This window comes from Arxiozyma heterogenica (genome assembly GCF_036370985.1).
Source record: "Arxiozyma heterogenica strain weizmannii chromosome Unknown scaffold_5, whole genome shotgun sequence".
Classification (NCBI taxonomy): domain Eukaryota; kingdom Fungi; phylum Ascomycota; class Saccharomycetes; order Saccharomycetales; family Saccharomycetaceae; genus Arxiozyma; species Arxiozyma heterogenica.
This window is the reverse complement of record NW_027042658.1, coordinates 532,059-557,110: the sequence shown is the minus strand read 5'-3', so window position 1 is coordinate 557,110 and position 25,052 is coordinate 532,059. Positions and strand designations below refer to the sequence as shown.

The window sequence follows — 25,052 nt, the reverse complement described above, 5'->3', positions numbered from 1 at the left end:
ATATGATCAAAATATTCTATGGAGTGAATTATGATTCGAACTTGTCATATTCAATACGATTTTTATCAAGATCTTTCAATAGAAGAACAATATCGAGGAAATACTTTAGAACCATCCTTTTATATTAATGTAGATATTACACCAGAATCTATTAGAGAATATAGAATTCAAAAGCAAGAAAGTATCAACAATAAAAATAAGAATGTACAATATAAAGTTGTAAGCGATTATGAGGGTGATTATTGCGGAACATCGCAAGAAAACCAATTTAGAAAGGTTTCGGAACGAATTTATGAAGCTACTTTGGACAACGAAAAATACCAATTTCAAACACCAATAGAAGATTTAACAAATTCGATCAATTGTTTAAATATTAATTGGAGCGCAATAGCTAAATTTCCAGATGGATATATATTAGGTGATCAAACAGGTTCAATTCATACATATGATACTCAATGGAAATCAAAAAACATATTGAAGAATGTTCATAAAGATGAAATCACATCGTTAAGATGTTTTCCCAGCGGAAGTGTTCTATTATCCGCATCTAATGATATGCAAATCAAATTGTGGTCTTTATTGGATGATTCAAATCCACGTACATTTATTGGACACACAGCTGGTATTACAGATACGGCATTACTTGGTAGAGGAAGAAATTTTCTATCTTCCGGACGTGATGGCACTATCCGATTATGGGAGTGTGGTTCTGGCCAAAATATTTACACGTTGACAAGAAAAGAGACCCCTTATGATCCTGTCAATTCAATTATTCTCTTTGATGGAGAAAATCAGGGCAAGAAAGAAAAAGACAAACAAGGATTAAAAAGCCATGAATTGGAATTTGAAACAGAAGGTAAACAAGTTGCAGCAGCTCATGAATCTGGTGTTATTACTTTTCATGATCTTTACACAAAAAAAGAACAATTACAATTACCAAATGAATTCATATCAACATGTAATGTAGTTGCAAATAATCTCGATATGAATAATTATTATTTATTTGCAGGTTATGAGAATGGTGTAGTGGCACAATGGGATATTAGAAGTCCAAATAAATCACTATCACATGTAAAATTAGAAGGTACACTTAACTCTATTAACACAATGGTATGGTCCGGATCTTCTCCATCATATTCTTACGATCAAAGCTCACTTTACATTTCTGCTGGAATAGATACAAGTTTAAGAATATTGTTAACTGCAGAAGGAATATTACCAATAGAGTCTGTGCCACAGTTTTTAGTTTGTGATGATTATAAAGTGACACAATACCTGGTTATACAAGATTCAGAAAATATGACACAGGTTAAGAAAGACTTAAGTGAAAAAAATGAAGTTGTAGCCATTGGAAATAGGGGTTTTATTTCCATATATCAAGATTTATTAGTCATGGAATAGAATCAATGTGTTACCAGTTAATCACTTATCCCTTATTTAATTTTTTTTTCAATAATATTTTTTGATAAATATCTTTATTAGTGCATTAATGTATATAAGCGTATAGAAATTTATTTAGCTCAAAGAATTCATTTTTTTATACTGTCTTTCATTACAAACCGACAAATCAAATCAAGTTAAAAAGTAAATAAAAAATTTCGTTAAAATGTAAATTTGCATTATATTTATATACTCTAATATATTTTAGAGGTTCCCTCTCCACTTACCTTTAGTGAAAAACAAACAAATAAACAAACATATATTATGGAATGACTGTTGTATTTCGTGTTAAAATTAGCACATTTGATAAAATCTGGAATATTTACATACTATATTATATTTGATATATGGTTATATAATTAGTGTTATTCCTAATAAAATTATCATTATTATATCGTATCACTCTGTAACCAGTTTTTTGAAAGTGCATTGACTCATAATAGTACTCAATTAAATAAACATAGTAAATAAAACATTTGATAATAAAAAAAATACGTAGCTTTATAAAGTTTGGATTATTTTTTTAAGTACTACACTCAACATAATTAGAGGATTCAGTTTTTTCAAAACATAGATGTCAAATATACATAGTGTGTTTTATGGGAAGCAATCTTTGATAATGTTTTCTTAGTTAATAAATATTTATTCAAATCATTTGGAAATGGATACAAAAAATTATTTAAAAGTATATTTATTATAATAATAACAGATTTTTTACTTCAATTCATCTATATATAGTCTTCCTTAATTATTAAAAGCCTAAGTATCTAAGGTCTCATCCTATTCGCATCTCACATATCTTGCTAAGTAATAAAAAAAATGTATATATATATATTTTAAATCCTTGTTAGCTCAATCAGACATGTTATAATAATAATGTATACAGATTTGTTATTTGTATATTAATTAATTTACCGCAACAAAGACGCATGCCTGTTATGTATTCTATCAAAAAAACTCTGTTGATTGAAATTTTTAACTAAACAACCAATCCAATGTTTACAAAGTAACCATTTAAACTGTTAAGTTAGAATTTTCTACATAAGAAATAAAGCAAATATCTTTTAGTCAATAAATAACTCACTCTTTGTTTTAAACTTATAACACTGACGCTTTTACTAAAAAAAGAAATTTTTTTTATAAAAGTATTCGCACTTTATAATGGTTTTTGTGACACTATGTGTAAAACTTCTCTGAGGTTAGTATACACAAAATTAATAGAGAAAAATACATAGAAACACTTTAATATATAAAAAAATTATGTATGTTTACTCTTTTCCTGATTTAAATATTTTTTATTTATATATTTAATTGATTAACAGATTTATTCTATTGCTAATTTATTTTTTTAAACCTTTAATATAGTTTTTGCTTTTATTATTAATCAATTACATTTCTTGTATCATAGAATGTCACCTTCTTTTTATATATAAAAGCCAAACATACACAAAGTTTCTTTTCCTTTCTTTTACAACTCACCTGAACACTTTTTCTTAAATTCTTTTTGTTTATTTTCACTTGTTCTTTTGTATTAACATCTCCATACCATAGACTTTTTTAGATACGAGACATCAGTATATATCATATTAGTGTTTCAGTTGCAACAAAAAAAGTTTTGCGTCAGAGTTCACTTTAGTTTTTATTTCGTACTTATTTTTGAAACAAAAAAATGGTTTTTGGTACAAAAACAAGACAATCCAAGGTTTCTTCAACAAAAGACCATTTGTCTAAGTTCAAATCATTTTTTAAAAAAAGTAAGAATGAAAGCTCTAAGCAAGTTCACTCTCTTTCAGCTGCAGATAATCCTTCTGTAGTGTGTCATAAGGTCAAACATTTCTTAATAGTTGAAAAAGTTCAGACTGCTCAATCAGAAGAAAGCTCTTCTATTAAGAACAAATTAAGATCTTTATTTGCTATCAAAAAGAATGACGAGCAATCACCAGTAGTTAAACAACGACCATCTGGAAGGAAAAGAAAACAGTTCATCAATAAGATTGACATCTTCTTCCAAGAAAAGATCGTTCCAACTTTCAATCCTTCCAAAAAAATGAGACCTATCGAAACAGAGCTAGAAAAAAAACAATATGCTGTTGCAGGTAAAAATATTCAGATTGATGCTCAAGTTGAAAGTATTGAAAATTTAACCATTGAAATCGAACAATTTGAAAAACATTTCCAGGAAAGAGTATGTAACTTCAACTTGGAGTCCAACCCATGGGACCAAGATGAATTGGAAGTGCAACAAGAAGAAATTGATTTTTTGAACAAATTGATTCGTCAAAAAAAGATGGAAAGAAAAGAACAAATAAAGTTGCTAGACGTCTATTTTGCTGAATTGTCATCTTTAAAAGAAAATGTAACAGAACAAGAAAAGCAAGACGATTTAGCAAGAGTTCAAAAGATTGAAAAGGAAAAACAGAGAAGAGAACAATTGCTTAGAGAACAACAGCAGCAAGCAGAAGAAACTGAATTATATAAATGGCAACTAGACCAAATTAAAAAGCAGAAAATGCGCCCAAAGGAATATGAAAGACTAACACTTCATCCTACCAAATTAAATCCATGGACGGTACAAAAAGAACTGCAGAAGAATCATACTGAACAACTTTTAGCCTGGCAGGAAAGATTTAATTTGTTACAGCGTACAAAACTCTCTATAACCCTGTTGGAGATAAAAAATGGTATCGTACCATTATCAGAACTTCATCCTCATGAAATAAAATATGCACAGGAATATGAAGAAAAATCTTATAGGATGCTATTAAAAATGAAACATATTATGCAGCAACAAAGACAGGAAAAGATACAATTAGAAAGAGATACTGTTACCTACATAAAGGCATTTTGGGACACAAAAAGTAAACAAATAGCAAGAGGTATTAAGGATAGTGGAGTAGCACAACAATTGATGCTATTTAACAAGAAGATTGGAATTTATATAACCAATCTTTATTATAAAATCATTTAGAGTTCCTAACCACAACTCTATATGAAGGTATGCTTTACTGGTGTTTTTAGAGGAGTTATATAATATATAGTGAAGTAAACTTACTGATTAATACCCTGGCCCAGTATTATTCACAAAGTTTTCTTCTGTCAACTCCTCTAAAATTTCCATTGCAATAAACCCATTATCAATTTTTGAAATAGTACATAATTCCATTATTATATTTGGCACTATCCTCTCCCACAGACTCTCATATCTCTGTGGTTTTAATCCCAATTATTGTCCTTTAATTCTGCTCTCATTTTACAACTTCATATTCCAACAGTTTTATCCATTCAACTAGTATCTATCGCATTAATGCTATTTTTATTTTTATGTAGGTATATCTAATTGCCACTAGTTTTTGTGCGTCACTTTATCTAGTCTGTTCATTCATAAGTTATTTTTTGTTACAACTACTTGTTATAGCTTCCATGACTCTTCATATCTGATATTTTATTACTATAAATATCAACAATACTAGCGTCTTTTCAAATAATAAGATTTACAATTGGATCCTGAAAATAATAATTGCATAGAAGAATCTATATTGACAATATCAAGTACAATTTATAGAACCACAAAACCCATTTTCAAATATGATAACCAATAAGTGTTTGTCAGGGTTTTAAATTGTACCTTGTTGACAATATTATAAAAACTTCAGATCTAGGGTAAAATATTAATGAACCATTGTGATAACAGGTTGATAAGTTGTTGTCTTATGTCTGAATAATATTTTACATGCGTCATTTGCTTCTTTTTTGATTTCTCTTTCATCTTATTTTTGTTTCTCATTTCTCTATATCTATACTTTATTTTTATAAGTTTTATTTTTATAAATTTAATATTTTCTAATGTGTTTTGTCTTATTTTTTTTTTTTGGAAAAGTTATATTAAGCTAGTTTAATGTTCAAAGATTCTATCATATTTCAGATCTTTATACAGGTAATAATTTGTTTAGAATCATTTGTTACCTCATGTAATCTAAGTGAAAGATTGTGTATCACATTATTTACTAAAATATTAATATAGTAAATTCAGTGAGGAGAAGTAATTCTAAGGAGTATTGATGATAGACATATAAAATTTGTTGTCTGTTTATATTTGCTATACTCAGATGGGAAAATGTCTAAGAAGATATATGAAAGTTCACAAATATGTACATATGAATTCAGCTGATATTATTGGTACCTCTGGATTGATAATTAGCTAAATGAATTTGCACTTTTTTAGAAGACAGAATTTTTTTATTTTATCTCTTTACTCAACAACTCTATAAGTGATGGTTGTAAAATTATGCCTTCATTTTCCTTTAGAAATTATCATTTATGTGAAAAAATGTAATAACTAATGTAAAAAGAACTATCAAATTCTATCTTAATGTACTTTTGAATAATATATAGCATATCAAAAAAAAAATTAAGAAAATAAGTTTTCCGATTAATGGTTTTGTAAAAAAAATTTTCATTAGATATTTCCCTTCTAATATTAAATTGTCTTATTCATTGAAATAAACGACGCAGCTACTTCTTTCGATTATTTTAGAGAATTATATGAATATATCTTCTTTCAATTTCTTTTCTGTATTGATCTTCTGACTGGACTTACAACATATAGAAGAATGTATATGCCAACTTTGTTGAGACAATTTCTTGTCTCTTTAATTCAGTACTTAGTCAGATGATTAATGATCACATTGTCTATATGCTTTGAATTATGTGCATTATCATTTAAAAATAGTTTTGCTTAATAGTTCAACTTGTACTACTAATATATTTTCCAATAAATCTTTATAATATGTTTTACATTATACTGTCAGATTTTCTTTGTTGTAATTTTTAAATCTGTTGATTGAATATGTTAATACATTCTTTTTTTTTCAGTTATCATATATTTAAGTATTTTAACTAAACATTCACTATCTAGTGACCAACTAATCTCAAAACATATTTCTCTTTAAGTAAAATTGGCTTCATATTACACATACTGGTGTGTACCACTAGTGGCAATCATTTCGATCTTATTACCGATTCTTCTTTTTTCCTTTTTTCTTTCTTGCAGAGTTGTCAAACATATGTTTATGAATTGAAAAATGTCAAAAATATTGAAACAAAGACGCTTCAATATTTAGTTTATAGAATCAAGTATCTAAAGTGACAAAATAAAAATGAACTATCCAATGACTAGGGATATTGGTGCCGATGATACTAATAGCATGTCATCAAAAGATGATCTTTTTAATATGTTTCTAGATGAGGATTTTGTACCTCAAGCCTATGTAGATATTCTTTTAAATAATATTGATATAGATAACTTAAATCAAGTTCATTCTCTATCATCTGGCCTTTTAACCAAATTGGATTTCTATACAACAAGTTTAACAAAAGAACTTGAAAAAAATGTTTGGAATTTAGAGAAATTGGCACAGAGTTTACCTGGTACTTGGTCAGTCACAGATCCAATTGAGAATCAAGTATATAATCATAATTCGAAAGAACATGAGACCAAGACCAAATCAGACAATGATACGTTTCCTTCACCTATATTAAACGAAAAACCTGTAAGAAATATTGGAGCTTTTGGGGTCTCTAAATTGGAATATTATCTTGATACACTGGGGTCATCGGTGAAATCTTTGGAAAATGACTTAAACAAGTTGGAAACAGATTTAAGTCAACAACATAAAGACACACAAAACATCAATCAAAGTGAGAAAACCAGATGTGTTATACAGCAACTGAAAGATATAAAGTTAATAAAGACAAGATTAATTGAAGTGTTAACAGTATTTACCACTTTGAAGGATATTTTGTTTATTTCAAATGCAGGGGAGATGAAAGGTAAAGAAGAAGAGCCTGCAAAAACATTTACAATTAACGATTTTAGAGTGTCACTTTTTACTTTACAACAAACAATTGAGCAAACCTTAGAAAAGGCAGCACAGGAAGAAGATTCTGATGTTGTGAATAAAGAAATTTTATCTAAAATAGAGAAATTGGTTAAATTAACAGATGTGTTTAAGAGTTTTGATAAATTTTATAAAGAGTATCAAGAGTTTTCAAAATCTATATCACAAAGTTCTACTAAATATCTCGAGTTGAAGGATATTGTAAATGAAGAATAAAAATGCAAAGAACAAAGAACTTTATGAATAAAAAAGTTGAAAAACATAACTACAAATGATATATATATATACATATTTATATTATATAAATACCGAGGACATAAATTGTATAATGAAAAATGATATTATGTATAGGTGATGGATAAAATTTTGAACGTAAATATAGTAATTACTCAGTAGTATGGGACGCTTCTTTAGTTCTAGATGGCAGTGTTTAGTCTAAGTTGCCATTTTTCTCTTTTTAAAAGAAAACATCAGAATTATTTTCATTTGATTCATTCAGTAAGGCTTCTTCATCATTAATATTAGTACCTGTGTAGTGGTTCGTAATATTTCTTAACCACTTAAGGCCTATTAAACATTGTATTACGTGCCATAACCGAGATGGGAAAATGGCTAATGCCCACTCATCAGGGCATATTCTAATAAGTGCACCAACAGGTAATGATAACATACCACAGCCAACGGCAGTTACCCACATAGACATTGTTTGAGGAGCTATTGAGAATGCTGTACCACCAAATTTCATAATTAGAATTTGACACAAACCAATAATAATTAGAATAGAAATAAAATAGTAATTTCTGAATAGGTCCTGGAAGAAGTTTATATTGTTACAGGATATTCTTTTGCGCCAATCTTTTATACCATCAGCCTCATCCAACTTCCTGGAAACTAACAGCGTAAAAAATTGTAACCAAACAAATGTATTAAATGTCATTGCATTCAACGATTGCTGTTGAACACCAGTGATTTCTTCCATATCAGAATAAAAAATCGATTTACCATGGAAATGTAAAATAAATGTAACGGTAAGTTGAACCATTGCTTGTCCTAAGATCATTTTCCATGTAGATGGTGCAATCAGAGGAGTTGATCTTCCTCTTGGTTTTTTGTTCATAATATTGTTATCAGGTTTATCTGTTGCTAAAGCTAAGGCTGCTAAGGTATCCATAATTAAATTAACCCACAATAATTGCACAGCGGTTAATACAGAAGTCTCATTTTCAGAAGACACAGCTGATACAAAGGTTAAGATCACTGCAGTAACGTTGACAATTAATTGAAACTGAATGAATTTTTTAATGGATATAGAAACACATCTCCCCCATTTAATAGCATTAACGATGGCAGAAAAATTATCTGTCATTAAAATGATATCAGAAGCTTCTCTAGCTACTTCTGTACCAGAAATACCCATAGAAAAACCAACATCTGCTAATTTGAGAGCTGGTGCATCATTGGTCCCATCACCAGTAACAGCGACAACATTACCCATACTCTTCAGCGTTCCAATTAATAATCTTTTATCTTCAGGAGATGACCTAGCAAGAACTCTTAAATTTGGCAAGGCTTTAATTCTTTCCTCAGGTGTTAATTGTCGAAACTTTGGACCTTCCATAGCACAGTCTACATTGTTGAAAATACTATTGTCCAGTATGTTACAGTTCCTGGCAATTGCCTTTGCTGTTATAATATTATCCCCAGTAACCATTCTAACAGTGACACCAGCATTTTGACATTGTAATACCGAATCTTTGACACCCTCACGTAACGGATCCTGGATACCCAAAACACCATCCAATATTAATCCGCAATTATTGCTCTTATTATGATATGTTTTGGTGAGAATTAATTCAGGAGATGGCGTGTCATTCTCAGAATCGTCTTTATTTATGGAGGTGTCTACAAACTCTTTTGGTGGCCATTTTTTCAAATTATAGAAATCACAGTGTGCTAGAGAGATTGCTCTTAGAGCATCATTAGCTAATTCTCTAATATTTGCGTTTATCTCATTTTCAATAGTTTCATCGATTTTGATTAATTCAAATTTTTCATTGTATTTGTACTTGCAATAACTTGAAACAATCTCAGCAGCACCTTTTATGAAAAATCTATAGAAATCCCCATTTGGATAATGAACTACTACACCCGACCATTTTCTGGAACTTTCGAAAGGGATGATTTGTACAATATTATCAATATTGAAATACTTTTGATATTCTTCACGTAAAGTTTGTAATTGACCCCATTTTAATTGTTTAGTTTGATCTTTAGACCATGATAATAACGCCGTTTCTGTCTTAGAACCAATGTATGGCTCTTGTCTTCCATGTTTAATTCTTTTTATTAGGTCTTCATCAACAGCACCATTCACGTCTTCTTCTTGTCTAGAAATCACAGGAGTAGCAGTAGTGTTATTATCCTTATAATCCTTATTTTCAAATGCAGTAGAATTTAAAATAATGTTGGTAAAGATAATATTTTTATTGACATCAGGTATGATTTTATCGAATAGAACAGGAGTAGTAGCAGTAGTGGCTGGGGTGACAGTAGAAGAGTTCATAGTACTAATAGTCCCATTACTTCCGGTAGTCGTGAGTAGATCAGAATAATCATGAAAGCCATAAGATGCTATGACACCTTTGATGACAGTCATAATATTTTCTGTTAATGTACCAGTTTTATCTGAACAAACAGCGGTAGCTGAACCCATGGTTTCACAAGCCCTTAATTCTCTTACAAGATTACCATCTTTGGTCATTCTTGTTGTAGCAAATGCCAAAGCCAAAGTGACAGCCAATGGTAGTCCTTCTGGAACAGCGACAACTATTATTGTAATAGCAGTAATAAAGATGTTCATGAATTTAGTACCCTTTTCAGCTCTTGTTAGATCATGGAATTTTCCATTAGGTAATAAAGTGTTGAATAGGAACCTTATAAAAAGGACAGAAAATAAGATGATTGCAGCTACACAACCATATACCGATATATTATCTGCCAATTGACTCAGTCTCTCTTGTAAGGGTGTTGGATCTGGTTCGACTTTCAAAGACATCATTGTTCTTCCATATATAGAGTTTGTTCCAACAGAGGTTACCACAGCTTTACCTAAACCTGAGAGCAATTTGGAACCAGAGATTAACATACAATCAGGAACTTTTTCTCCTTTGCTGTTTCTTTCACCGATATCAGGTAAAGGCAGAGTTGGATCTGGCGACGATAGTGAGAAGTTACTATTATATTTTGTCAATGCGTGATGAAGATCTACTTTTTTGATTGTATCGGATTCACCAGTGATTGACGATTCATCTGCTTCACACTCACCTTCCACAAGGATGGAATCCGCGGGGACCACATCACCGGTCTGTAGACAGATGATATCACCGACTAAAAGATTGTAGATTGAGATCAAAGTTTCTTTTCCTTTCCTAATAACCACAATTTTTCTATTCTCCTTTTTTTGATTCAATTTAACAAATTGTAATTCTTTTTGGTAATCATTGATTGCACCTACTAATACGACGACTATAACGGCCATCATAATAGCGACTCCTTCAATCCAATCCACTTGTTTTATTGGATTTCCCTTAGGATCATATTCAGGAGGTTGGAAAAAGTATTCGTATAGCCCTAGGACAAAGGATATGATTGCAGCAAATGATAATAATAACATGGTTTGATCTTTTAAAGCTTCTACTATCAGTTGCCATAGAGTTTTGGGGATTCTATCGGGTAATTTGTTATCCCCGTATTTTTTATACCTATTCCAAATGACATATTTTGGTGGTGGTGGGTGATTTAGTGGAGTTTTGGATTTAACTTTTTCGAATGCAATAGTAGTTCTTCTTTTAATGGGCAATCTTAAAAACATTTCTGGTGGATACTCGATACCATTTGATAAGGAAGTATGTAGAAAGTGATATAGATTATTTTCATCATTTTGAAATAATTGATTGAATTCTTTCAAAGATTTGGGGTTATGTAATTTATTTAGATCGTTGACAGATAATGTGAAGTCTAAATCATGTGGTTCTTGTTCTATCGAATTGTATGAAGTTTTGTTATTGTTGTTGTTATCTGTTTTATTTCCATTACCCACGTTTAACGGTGTATAAACAGAGTTCTTAGTAGTTCTTTCATTTATAATAGTCATAATAATATGAGTATATAAATATCTAGAACAGGTGGATGTCTATGGGGTGTATATGTGGTATACGGGTGTTTATTGAGAAAGTTTAAACTTCAGAATAAGAAAACTATTGGGTAGATAATAAATTTTGTCTTTGAATAGTAGATACTAAGATAATTTAACCATATAAAATATGGAGATAAAACAAACTTAAATTAAATGATTCTTTTTGTTTGTTATATTCTTCAAGCTTATTCCGTTACATAACAAAAAAATTAAGATTAAGAAAAGAGAGAAAAGAAAAGAAAAGAAGAAGGGAAATAAGGAATTAATTGATTAGATTCTCTAATTTAGTTTTTATAAAGAAAGAAAAAAAAACAAAGTTCGATCTATACAAAAGGAATCAAGCGTTACAAATATCTATATCGAATATCTATAACCATGTCTATGTATATGTATATGTTTATGTTTGTTTGTTTATTTGTATGACTATCTGCTATTCTTTTTCTCTTTCTTTTTTTTCTCTCTTTTTCTTTTATCCTCGTGGGGTATACTCTGCCTCACTAATATTTTAATCAGTTTCCTCCTTCCTCCTTTTGTTTGTTTTATTGATTATTATTATTAACGTGGGAAGGGGAGAGGAAAAGGTGGAAAGAATAAAAGAAAAGAAAAGAGATGCAGAAAAGAGAATAGAAAAATTTAGGGGGGCAGGCGAAGGGGAAAGAAGGCAGGGCGAGTGGCCACAAAAAAGAAAGAAAAGAAGGAAATATAAAAAGTTTTCAATTGTCTTTTTTTTTATTACCAACATTTCGACTCATATAAGCCCTGTTTCTTTGTGTGTGATTAACAAAAGATATTATATTATTGTGTATTAATTAGTTAAGTTATAGTCATTGAACACAAAAGATAACATATTAAACAGAATACAAGATACAGCATCTTATACACGCACGCACACATGTACATACTCTCTCTCTTTCTCTCTCTCCCTTGTCTTTTATTTTTTTTTTCCTTTTTCCTAATTGTATATTATGTATTTGTCCTATTTATGTTATTTGTCTTAAAAGAAATATATGAACCTACTAAAAGACCAGTTTTGTCTTAATTTTTCATACAATACTTCAATATTTATTCTATATATTCATTTGTCCATGTCTATAAGATATGTCCCATAAAGAAAAAAGGTGGCTGTGCTTCTCTCTTTCTTTTTTTTTCATTTATTTGGATTAGGCTGGGTAATCCATCCTAAGGACTGAGATGCTTACGAGTAAATAATAATTATAATAATAAGAAAGATGGGAATTGAAGCTTATAAAAATCTTTATTAAAGAACTTTTCATACTATTCTCTTTTTATTTTTTCGATATTATTAATAAGGTAACAGATTAAGAGATTTGAAAATAAATCTAATGAATAAAATATAATCTTTACATAAATTTCAAACCGTTAAGAGTTTTACTTTGCGTTTTTTTGTTTTGATAGAAGTTACTTGTTCAACTAAAACCAAGAAATAAAAAAATATATATGGGTCTCATAAAGTAATGCTTTACAGCCCTTTTCTTTTAAGTCGAGTTAAATATCTTAGTCTCTGTAGATTTTCTATGGATTTATTCTAGCAATGATGTAAATATATATGTGTGTGTGTGTGTGTGTAATACGTATATACATTATTGTCTTTCTTTATACTTTTGTATGTTTGTGTTTTTCTTCTATCTTTTCCCTTTTTTATTTGCTTTCTTCTTAAGCTAACTGTATTTTTTTTTTACAAATAATATTTGACAGAATACAATTAAAAATAAACAAAATTATAATATTTTGTATAAAAAAAAAAATAAAAAAGACCATACAATAGTATAAAATTACACTCAACGTGAATATATTTACAAACAAACTAATCATTAGTAATAAAAAAAAACTCAGATCAACCTATTAAAAAAGTTTATTTTTTTTCTAAATTGTCTAACATTCTTGCTCCTTTTTTCTTACCTTATTCTTTCTGTTATTGAAAATAGATAACAATATTTTCTATAAATTTACAAAATATGATTGCAGTCCCTATTTGTATAATAAATAAACATACTCATAAGAATATAGATATAATTGTACTTTTTTATAATATTAATTGTTTTAATTAGATAATCAAGATGATCTTTTTTTTTTTTTTTTTTTTTTTGCAAATCATAGAAAAAACTAAATACAAAAACTTACCCAAATTAATATATATTATAAAAAGAATAGGTTATTTACATGACCCTATCGAAAACCTCTTCTTAGAAGATAAGTTAAATAAAAAAAGATTGTACAAACATTCATTTTTTTTTAGCACTTTATTACTAATACAATTATCTTTTACTGAAATTCTATAAAATCCTTTTATTAGAAGAAACTATATGATTGAACCTTTATCATGATTATAAAAATTAATACACATATTTATCAAAGATAAGTTTTCCCTTGTAGATGACCTACAAGATATGCTTCTATACTTGACAAAAACAAAAAAAAAAACTACATCCCTTTTGCAAAAAATCTAAATCCTTTGTTATGAACATTAGATATTGTTTTTGCATTACTCTAGAGTGATGCCATTTTTTCCACCAAAAAAAAAAAAAAAAAAAGAAAAACAAAACAAAAAGTGGATGACCATAAGATTTACCGTAAAATCGATTTTTCAAAGTAAATCAATTTAATAAAGTGAGTCTCAAGAAACATTACATTGTGCACTATACAACAGAAACAACCTATTTCATACCAATTTTGAATAAAAATGCATGAAAATTACATAAATAATATTAACCGTTAACACTTTTAATTGTATAATTATTTATTTAAAAACAAAAACACTTCTAAGGTCGTTTGTCTTACCAGACAACTTTAAAAAATAAATTCAGAAAACTACTCTAAATATCTATATTCAGTCTTATATAGTATCTTTACTGATTTCAGTAGAATAAATTGGAATTTAAGCCAATGAACTTTTCTTCTCTTCCCCCTAAAAAAAAAGTAAATAAAAAAAAGAAAGATAAAGGTAAAAGTGAAAGAATCTGAACTTATTAAAGAGATAGTCTGATGCATACAAAAACTTAATATTAGAACGGCTGTATATCTTTGGCAAAATCTATCCGTGTAAAAAAAGATGAAGGGCTAGATGTTTTTTTTTCCACCTTTCTAGTGTAGCCAAGATGTTATAAATTGTCGTAAAGATAAAATAGTCTAAAAGAATCTAATATCTGAAAAATTAAAATTATAAGTATATTCTTAAACTTTAATCTTCAAAGAATCACACTTTTGTTGCTCTCAAATTAGTTTATAAAAAAAGAAAAATACAATAAAACACCATCACTCATTGAAATTATAGGCAACTTAGAAGAGTTTATCGGAAAACAAATCAAGATTAGGTTTCCTGATATCTGTAACTGTATAAAAAAAAAACAGTAGCAATTCAACTAATAATATTAACCATTTTTCGCAAAAGCTGAGAAAGAGATACCAAATCCTTGTGGTCTAAACATTTTTCAAAAAGGTAACAAAGAAGTGTCTACATCTTTACCAGTTAAAATTGACTACTACGCAAAGTTCACTTGTCAAAGGTGAAAAACAAAAATAGAAATCAAATTACGGCGAAAATTTCTTAACAAACTTGAAAGGGGATTACCTAACTATCGATCTTGGTTACAATCCAATGAACAGAACAGAAGAAAAAAAGGGAAAAATACTTTAACTCAGTAATCATGAATAATATACATCTAGATGGTGTTCTACATCAATTCCATATAATTGTTGGAGAATTACAAGAAACAAGGTTACCCTATATATCTACTCTGTTCATAAAAGAACAATGCAACAATCACAATAATGCAATATTCTTTCCATGAATAGGGAACCATTGAATTGTGATAAAATAATTTACAATCATTCTATTGGTTATATTAATGATAAAAGACATGAAAAGAGCAACAACAATACATTGATAGCAAATATTCTTTCTGAAGCTTCTAAAGAAATAAAAGATTATGTGATGGAGAACAAAGAGTAAAGTATATCAGCATTATCAATTACGCAATCCAAGACAGTATGACTCTGCCGAATACGATTCAGTCGTCCCCTTAGACAGACTATCAAATACAATCTAAGCGAAACTGAATCAAAATAGAAAAACACACATCGACTAGCATTACAAATTGTGGGTATACTATCCGACGTCGTTTAGCATTTACTATCTAAGTAAATACACACACACACACATATATATATATATATATATGTATATATGACGTTATTATTATACAGTGAAAGTAAAGTTTCTCTATTTGTGTATTTGTTTACTCACTTCTTTGTTTCGGAAGTCCATTTATTTACTTATCATTTTTGCCATTTGAGAAAAAAAATCGTAAAAAGTTATATATTTTCTTTTTTTTTTTAAAGAAAACCTCATAAAGAAATCACAGTGCCCTTTTTGTGATGTGTTTTTCTTTTTCGGATACCCTCGTCCAGGACAAATTTTTGATCAAGGTTGAGTGGCAAATTTATTTATGAAAAATGACATCTACGACTTGATAAGGTGTCTTAGTTTCCTAATTTGTCTAGAAAACTCTGTATACAAAGTATTCATCTTAAGAAGTATTAACGATGTTGTTTACTTGAAGAATATTTTTAAACAAAAAGGAAAAAAAAAAGAATTCCTGTTTCTTTTTTTCCTTTCAGTACAAGCACAAAACTTCCTGTTTTTCGATAATATATTTTTTTTATCTCAAAGTAAAATATTGTGATTCAATAATATTATATTCCAAAGAATCTGATACTATTGTTTACTCTGATAATTTTCTTTGTCTTCTGAACAATGTCATTCAATTTGTTATTTTTTATTCTTAAAATATGCAGTTGAGCTATTTTATGATTTTTTTTTCTACCAATTTGAATTTCGTCATTTTTTTTATCTTGAAATTGAGAATTCCGTTCTTGTGTTTCTAATTCCAATTGGCTAAAAGCGATGACATATATCCTAAATTAACATTCTTTTTGCGAAGATGTGTATTATTATGAAAATGATATCATATCAGTAAAACGTTGATTAAATAATAGAAGAGAATTGTTTATTTATTTATTTTTGTTTCTTTTTTTTCCTAATTGGGTGATCTCGTATTTATTTTTTTTATTTGAGTTTTTCTTCTTTCGGCCCTTCATTCACAGTTTACCTAATTTGGACGGCGAATGTCCATTTTTGGACAAAATAAATATTACTTTTGGGAAAGCCAAAATATGTTAGAATTGTTTACTTTACTTTTTTTTTTATTCTTTCTTTATCGTATTTCCTGATTTGATCGGCATTGGCTATTTGGTATCTTTTCGAGAAATGAGATGAGGCATCAAGAAAAAAGAATCTTAAAAAAAGAAAACTGTTTTTTCTTTTTCTTTTTCTTTTTTTTTTTTTCATCTTTTTTGTTTATTTCTAATTTAGAAATGCTGAGATATTTTCTCTTCTCCTGGAGGAACTGTAGGGCATTTCCTCTTTTGGTCTCGGGATTACCATCCTGGTAAAACCTCTTCAAATCTCGACTTCCAGACACCCTATTACTTCTCTAAAAACTATTCTTTCTTCATTGACTTCCCTTTTTGAGTTCTTATTTTTTTATTTGTTTTATTTATTTGTTTGTTTATATTACGTACCAGCACCTATCCATTTCCGGTAAAATAACAACAAATAAAGAACCTTTTTCACTTCATTAGTTCTTTTGTCGTTTTTATCTCATTACCAGTTTCGTTTCTCTCTGTTTCATCTCGTTTTTTCATGTTTCTTTTTTTTTCTTGTTCTCATTCTTCTACTATGAATTGTTCTACCCATCATAATATTCCTTATCTCATTGTTCACTCTTATTTATCGTTTTTACTTAGTCAATCAATTACGTGGGTAATCTCAATGAATAGAAAAATAGTAATAGATGGAAAAAAAAAACCTCTCATCTTACCAATCAAGCAAAGTAAACTTGTCAGTTCAATTCGTCCGTAGCAAAATGTTCTCTTTGTTTCTTGCTCAAATTTTATATAAAAGCTAACACACCCAAATTCCTTACCTCGAGAATTTCCTTCTTTCTTCTCTTTAACTCCCACTCTCTCCCTTTTTACCCAAACACAAAGCAAACCGATAACTGATTTCTATTCTTTTTAATACCCCATTTTATACACGATAGTATCTTTCTATTAGTTCGTCCCTCTTTTATCCTCTCCATAAATTTTGGAATTTTTTTTTTTTACATTTTACTTAATTACTAATATTTTAATAGTAAAGATCTACACTTTTCTTTTCGTTAAAAAAAGATTAGATTTCATTTAAACATATAAATATGTCTGAATCCATTACTGAAGAAAAACCTCCAAAGGATGTTTATGAATCTTCCGGTGAAGAATCCGAAGATGATGATATCGATGCCTTAATCGAAGAATTACAATCCAACCATGGTTTAGATGACGGTGACGATGAAGAAGATGAACATGCCGCTGCTGGTGAAGCCAGACTCGTCCCAGAAGAGTTGTTGCAAACCGACCCATCTTACGGTTTGACTACTGATGAAGTTCTCAGAAGAAGAAAGAAGTACGGTCTTAACCAAATGTCTGAGGAGAACGAATCTCTTGTTGTTAAGTTCCTTATGTTCTTCATCGGTCCAATTCAATTTGTTATGGAAGCTGCTGCCATTTTAGCTGCTGGTTTGTCTGATTGGGTCGATTTTGGTGTTATCTGTGGTTTGTTAATGTTAAACGCTTGTGTTGGTTTCATTCAAGAATTCCAAGCTGGTTCTATTGTCGATGAATTAAAAAAGACTTTAGCTAACTCTGCTATCTTGATCAGAGATGGTCAATTAGTTGAAGTCCCAGCCAATGAAGTTGTTCCAGGTGATATCTTACAAATGGAAGAAGGTACTATTATTCCAGCTGATGGTAGAATTGTTACTGAAGGTTGTTTCGTTCAAGTTGACCAGTCTGCTATTACTGGTGAATCCTTAGCTGTTGACAAGCACTACGGTGACCAAACTTTCTCCTCCTCTACTGTTAAGAGAGGTGAGGGTTTCATGGTCGTTACTGCTACTGGTGACAACACTTTCGTCGGTAGAGCTGCTGCTTTAGTCAACAAGGCTGCCGGTGGTCAAGGTCACTTCACTGAAGTCTTAAACGGTATTGGTACTATCTTGTTAGTTTTGGTCATTATCACCTTGTTATTAGTCTGGACTGCTTCCTTCTACAGAACTGATGGTATTGTTAGAATCTTAAGATACACTTTAGGTATTACCATTATTGGTGTTCCAGTCGGTTTACCAGCTGTTGTTACCACCACCATGGCTGTCGGTGCTGCTTACTTGGCTAAGAAGCAAGCTATTGTTCAAAAGTTATCTGCTATTGAATCTTTAGCTGGTGTCGAAATCTTATGTTCCGATAAGACTGGTACTTTGACCAAGAACAAGTTGTCCTTACACGAACCATACACTGTTGAAGGTGTTTCTGCTGACGATTTGATGTTAACTGCTTGTTTAGCTGCTTCCAGAAAGAAGAAGGGTTTGGATGCCATCGACAGGGCTTTCTTAAAGGCTTTAGCTCAATACCCAACTGCCAAGAATGCTTTAACCAAATACAAGGTTCTTGAATTCCACCCATTCGACCCAGTTTCCAAGAAGGTTACTGCTGTTGTCGAATCCCCAGAAGGTGAAAGAATTGTCTGTGTCAAGGGTGCTCCATTATTCGTTTTAAAGACTGTCGAAGAAGACCACCCAATCCCAGAAGATATTCATGAAAACTACGAAAACAAGGTTGCTGAACTAGCCTCCAGAGGTTTCAGAGCTTTAGGTGTTGCAAGAAAGAGAGGTGAAGGTCACTGGGAAATCTTAGGTGTTATGCCATGTATGGATCCACCAAGAGACGATACCGCTGAAACTGTTGCTGAAGCTAGACGTTTAGGTTTGAGAGTCAAGATGTTAACTGGTGATGCTGTTGGTATTGCCAAGGAAACCTGTAGACAATTAGGTTTAGGTACCAACATCTACAATGCTGAAAGATTAGGTTTAGGTGGTGCTTCTGACATGCCAGGTTCTGAATTAGCTGATTTTGTTGAAAATGCTGACGGTTTTGCTGAAGTCTTCCCACAACACAAGTACAGAGTTGTCGAAATCTTACAAAACAGAGGTTACTTGGTTGCTATGACTGGTGATGGTGTTAATGATGCTCCTTCCTTAAAGAAGGCTGATACTGGTATTGCTGTCGAAGGTGCCACCGATGCTGCTAGATCTGCTGCTGATATTGTTTTCTTAGCCCCAGGTTTATCTGCTATTATTGATGCCTTGAAGACTTCCAGACAAATTTTCCACAGAATGTACTCTTATGTTGTTTACCGTATTGCTTTATCCTTACACTTAGAAATTTTCTTAGGTTTATGGATTGCTATTTTGGATACTTCCTTAGACATTGACTTAATTGTCTTTATTGCTATTTTCGCCGATGTCGCCACCTTAGCTATTGCTTATGATAACGCTCCATACTCTCAAAAGCCAGTCAAGTGGAACTTACCAAGATTATGGGGTATGTCTATCATTTTGGGTATCATCTTAGCTGTTGGTTCCTGGATCGCCTTAACTACCATGTTCCTACCAAAGGGTGGTATTATCCAAAACTTCGGTTCTATTGATGGTGTTATGTTCCTGGAAATCTCTTTAACCGAAAACTGGTTAATTTTCATCACCAGAGCTGTTGGTCCATTCTGGACTTCTATTCCATCTTGGCAATTAGCTGGTGCTGTCTTTGCTGTCGATATCATTGCTACTATGTTCACCTTATTCGGTTGGTGGTCTCAAAACTGGACTGACATTGTTACTGTCGTCCGTATCTACATCTGGTCCATTGGTGTCTTCTGTGTCTTAGGTGGTGCTTACTATGAAATGTCTGAATCTGATGCCTTTGACAGATTAATGAACGGTAAGCCATTGAGAGAACAAAAGTCTACCAGATCTGTCGAAGATTTCTTAGCCGCTATGAGAAGAGTTTCCACTCAACACGAAAAGGAAATGTAAAGCAACTTGCATTTTGGTTTCTCGAATATGCTTTAAATTTCTTTTATTTTAATATCATAGTTCAGTAGGGACATTCCTTATTAATAATTTTTTATTTCTTTATTTTTATGAATATTGATAAACTTTTTTTTCTACATCAAGTTTGCTTAACAATTCAGATCATTTTTTGAGTTGTGATTCTTCTCTGTCGTCGGTTTTGTTTTCTTACAGTCAAGGAATTATAACGTGGCAGTAACTTGTGTTTTAATGGTATTATTTTAATTACTACACACACATTTTTTAATATAGTACATTGGGACGGTTTAGAGGGCATCTTTGTTTGAGTTTGGTTTGGGATGCGGTTACACACACACTTAATTTTATCTGCATTCCTTCTAATACTGATGAAGCTCTAATCGGTTGTTGTTACGTTAAATGCCTTGGAGGTATGTGACAAAGTGCGTGAAATTTCATTTCTTAAAAGTGAATATTTGTTTGTGAGGAGGCTTTTTGTATTTTCTTTTTTATGTTACTAATATATTAATTTGCACACACATGATACGCATTTTGTTAATACTTTATCGTTGAAACACACATTTCGATTTATTTGCACACATATTCACATATAACTAATTTTAATAATTTAAGTTATTTTTTATCATATAGTTAATATTTAATTTTTATATACTTTTGCACACACTAATTTAATTAATCATTTGTAAAATTGTTAATTTTTGTTTTGGAATCGATAAGGTTAGTGCTTCGTAGCGAGGGCAAATGACCTGTGGATTAAGGTTTTATATGTTTTTCTGTTATCTGCAAAGTTCAGAGGAAAAAGAGGAAATGATACAGTGTTGATTGCTTGATATTTCATTTCCATGTTAGACTCTAACAATGGTTGCTTTATTTTAAGTCATCCTTGTCATTTGTTTTCCAGTATAACTCTTTATTGATGAAGCTATCTCAAAGCTTGTATTTGTGACAGCGCATTTCTGACGAAACTTTTGGGAGAATTTTTTCGTAAAAATTTCAAAAAAAAAAAAAGAAAACAAAGAGAGAAAAAATAGAAAAATAAAAAATGACAATTCAGTTGAAGGATATTTGGATCAACAACTGAGCGCTTACGATACATTGGCAGGTTGCATTCCTGGATTTAGTATATTTTCTTCGTTTCAGTCACTGCTAACTTTAGAGAACTATTTCAAAAAACCAAAGATAAAAAGGAAGTCAAAATAGAATAACAAAAAAAATAATACGAATAACTGAAGAAGGCTTGACAAAGACAAGAAATATTCATTCAATCTTCTTTTTGATTCCTTTTTTACATATTGTTTCTTCCTTTTCGAATTTACTCAATTCACCCATTGTATATTATTTTGTATTTTAGTTTCATTAAACGTTTGTTTTTATCAACTGCATTTTCTAGTACGGTTATAAATAAATATTCAAGTTGTAAATTAGTAGTTTTCTGTACTTAAATTATTTAACGATAGAGTTAGAAATAAGGACCACGGGTGTTATTTACTTTTTTTCGTCGGTAAATACACCATAATTAATATAGATAAATATTCTGTATTTTATGATTAATTTTGTACATTATTATACCATATACCTTATCATATCGTGATCACTTTTAAATTACTATTATCCAAACAAGCCATCCCTTATTTCATTTATTCTGTATATTATCTATTAATTAATTGACCAGTTTTTGAGACTATATTACTAGCTTTGCCTTATCTCTTTTTTGCATATTATTAAGATTTTTTAAGATCATTACAATATACCATGTGTCCTACTAAAAACCCTAAAACAAAAACAGCTAATGTTCCACAAACTGATGTAGATTCAACAACAACTGTTATCAACACAGCTCTACACCAGTTACATTTGGATGTAGCCGAATCTACCAATGTTGCTGAAGATCCTACATCTATGAAAAACTCAACAGATAAAAATTCATTTATTCCAAATGCTATGGAACCACCTCCAAATGGCCCTCCACCATTGATGGGTATGAATTTCCATTATTCTCAAATGATGAATTTACCACCACATCAACAAGCCTCCTTTTTGCCAACACCTGAATTCCATCCACTGAATAGAAACAATTCTAATGTATTCCCTCCAAGTAAAGGTGCTGTTCCACCATTGGATTCAAATATTGATATGCCAATCTTCCCTAATATCCCTGGTCCAGATGGTAATGGATTGAACCCATATAACATACTACCATTACCTCAATTAATGCCACCACTCAATGACCCCAAAATAGTTCCCGTTTGGCCTGGTTCAAATCCTGCTAGTCCATCCATAACAAACGATCCACAATTACCACCAACAACCGAAGGAACCATATCCAATTTAAATGCAGACGATTCATCCGCAATCGATGATGGTTTGTCTTCTATTAATGTAAAGACTCCTGGCGCTGCTACTATTGGTATTAGGAGAAAAACTTTCCATGCATTATCAACAAAGGACCTAGTTGATAGTGCAAATTCAAATTTTGTGTCTTCTTCTAATGATAAGGGCGGGTCTAATGATGAACCAACTAGTGGTACAGTTATAAAAGACAATTCAACTACACTTGGCGGTACTTTTAATGTTGGTGCAAAGACAAGAACTATGTCCACTTCTGATAGTATTTCTGATCGTAGCAATATCTTCTTACCCTCCAATAACTCTGGTGAATTAACCAGTAAAAAATCCAAAAAAATTACTGAAAAGTCAGACAAAGAAAAATTAACAGATATGAACAACCCCAAGACTTATGCAGCTGCTTACCCATATGGTGGCCCATTACTACAAAATAATCCACTCCTTGGTGATAATAGTCACATGACTGCATCTTATCCTAGTGGATTACATTCTCCATATCCAGGCAGCTTTGAATTTGGATCCCCATTCCACGGATTTTCTCCAATATTAGGTGGACCAACACCACCGTTACATAGACAATCCCCTATTCCTCCAATGGGTCCATCCCCTATTCCAATGGGTCCAGCTCATGATGTGGCCAGTACTTCAGAGAAAGAAGATAATAAAGTCCAGAATATTAGTACTAATGCAATTGCTGAAAGCCCTAACAATATTCACTTCCCATTCCAAATGATGCAACCTGGTCATAGTGGAACTCCACCACCATGGATGTATGGTAATCCAGGATTTAACCCTGTTATGGGTGCTCCTCATAGTCCACACCATCCTCACCCTCATGGTCATGTACCTTTGATTGCTGATCATCACGGTAAGAATTATACATTCAATTCTAACAAGAATGATAGGGGAAACAATTTTAGAGGCAGACACAAAAACAATGATCCTCATTTCTATACTAATGCCAACAAACGTAGAATAGAAGATATTTCCCGTTTTGTAGATGCTACGTTAGATGATTATGTTGGAAACATCTATTCACTTTGCAAAGACCAATATGGATGTCGATTCTTACAAAAACAATTAGATATTAGTGGAAAGGAGGCTGCTGCTATTATTTTTGAGGAAACCAAAAATCATACCATAGAATTAATGACTGATTCTTTTGGTAATTATCTTATCCAAAAATTAATTGAAAAGGTTACTATAGAAGAAAGAAAGACTCTATCTGTGATTTCTGCTCCATTTTTTGTTGATATAGCATTGAACTCTCATGGTACAAGAGCATTACAAAAATTAATCGAGTGTGTTGATACTCCTGACGAAGCACAAATTATTGTTGATGCATTACGTGATAATGTGGTCACGCTAAGTAAAGACTTGAACGGTAACCATGTCATCCAAAAGTGTTTACAAAAATTAAAACCTTCTGAATTTCAATTTATTTTTGATACTGCCTACGACCACTCCTTAGAAATAGCCACACATAGACATGGTTGTTGTGTTCTACAACGTTGCCTTGATTTTGGTACTAAAGAGCAGTCTCAAAAATTATGCGAGACATTGCTATCTAACATTGATAAGTTGACCCTAGATCCATTTGGAAATTATGTAGTTCAATACATAATCAATAAAGAGACCGAGAAAAATGACTATGACTACACTTACAAAATTGTCCATTTGTTAAAACCAAAAATTACCGAATTATCAGTTCACAAGTTCGGTTCTAATGTTATTGAAAAAATTTTGAGAACTCCAACTGTCTCAGAATCAATGATTGTAGAACTGTTAAATAATGGCGGTGAAAAGGATATTCAAACCTTATTAAATGATAGCTATGGTAATTATGTTTTACAAACAGCTCTAGATATTTGCCATAAACAGAATGATTATTTATATAATAAATTTTCAAGTATTGTTGGTCCATTGCTAGTAGGACAAGTGAGAAATACCCCCCACGGGAAAAGAATTGCTAATATGTTAAACTTATCTCAATCTACCGAAACATAAACGATTTAAATCGGAACTACCTTTTTCATCCTTTATTTTTACGAAAAAAAGTTTTCATTTTTTTATATCTCAAATTTATTATATTTTCATTGTACATTATATAGTGTAATATAAAAAATTTACATGTCAAATATTGGTTGGTTATTTGTTATATAAACAAGAAATCAA

At 30.8% G+C, this 25,052-nt stretch overlaps 6 protein-coding genes across 6 annotated transcripts; 5 read left to right on the top strand and 1 right to left on the bottom strand.

Annotated features, from left to right (window-relative positions):
- Positions 1-30: 30 nt before the first annotated feature.
- Positions 31-1,401, top strand: RPN14 (Rpn14p; the record flags this gene model as incomplete). Its single annotated transcript, XM_064860583.1, has 1 exon — positions 31-1,401. One exon carries the CDS (start codon positions 31-33, stop codon positions 1,399-1,401), a length of 1,371 nt encoding a protein of 456 aa, XP_064717600.1.
- A 1,708-nt stretch (positions 1,402-3,109) lies between these two features.
- On the top strand, positions 3,110-4,408 carry PWA37_004079 (uncharacterized protein; the record flags this gene model as incomplete). Its single annotated transcript, XM_064860582.1, has 1 exon — positions 3,110-4,408. The coding sequence occupies one exon, from the start codon at positions 3,110-3,112 to the stop codon at positions 4,406-4,408; it is 1,299 nt and encodes a 432-aa protein (XP_064717599.1).
- Positions 4,409-6,596: 2,188 nt separating this feature from the next.
- On the top strand, positions 6,597-7,553 carry COG7 (Golgi transport complex subunit COG7; the record flags this gene model as incomplete). Its single annotated transcript, XM_064860581.1, has 1 exon — positions 6,597-7,553. One exon carries the CDS (start codon positions 6,597-6,599, stop codon positions 7,551-7,553), a length of 957 nt encoding a protein of 318 aa, XP_064717598.1.
- Positions 7,554-7,794: 241 nt separating this feature from the next.
- On the bottom strand, positions 7,795-11,490 carry PMC1 (calcium-transporting ATPase PMC1; the record flags this gene model as incomplete). The annotated part of the gene is made up of 1 exon (XM_064860580.1): positions 7,795-11,490. The coding sequence occupies one exon, from the start codon at positions 11,488-11,490 to the stop codon at positions 7,795-7,797; it is 3,696 nt and encodes a 1,231-aa protein (XP_064717597.1).
- Positions 11,491-17,807: 6,317 nt separating this feature from the next.
- PMA1 (H(+)-exporting P2-type ATPase PMA1) lies at positions 17,808-20,516 on the top strand (the record flags this gene model as incomplete). The annotated part of the gene is made up of 1 exon (XM_064860579.1): positions 17,808-20,516. One exon carries the CDS (start codon positions 17,808-17,810, stop codon positions 20,514-20,516), a length of 2,709 nt encoding a protein of 902 aa, XP_064717596.1.
- A 1,767-nt stretch (positions 20,517-22,283) lies between these two features.
- Positions 22,284-24,884, top strand: PUF4 (Puf4p; the record flags this gene model as incomplete). The annotated part of the gene is made up of 1 exon (XM_064860578.1): positions 22,284-24,884. One exon carries the CDS (start codon positions 22,284-22,286, stop codon positions 24,882-24,884), a length of 2,601 nt encoding a protein of 866 aa, XP_064717595.1.
- Positions 24,885-25,052: the final 168 nt, after the last annotated feature.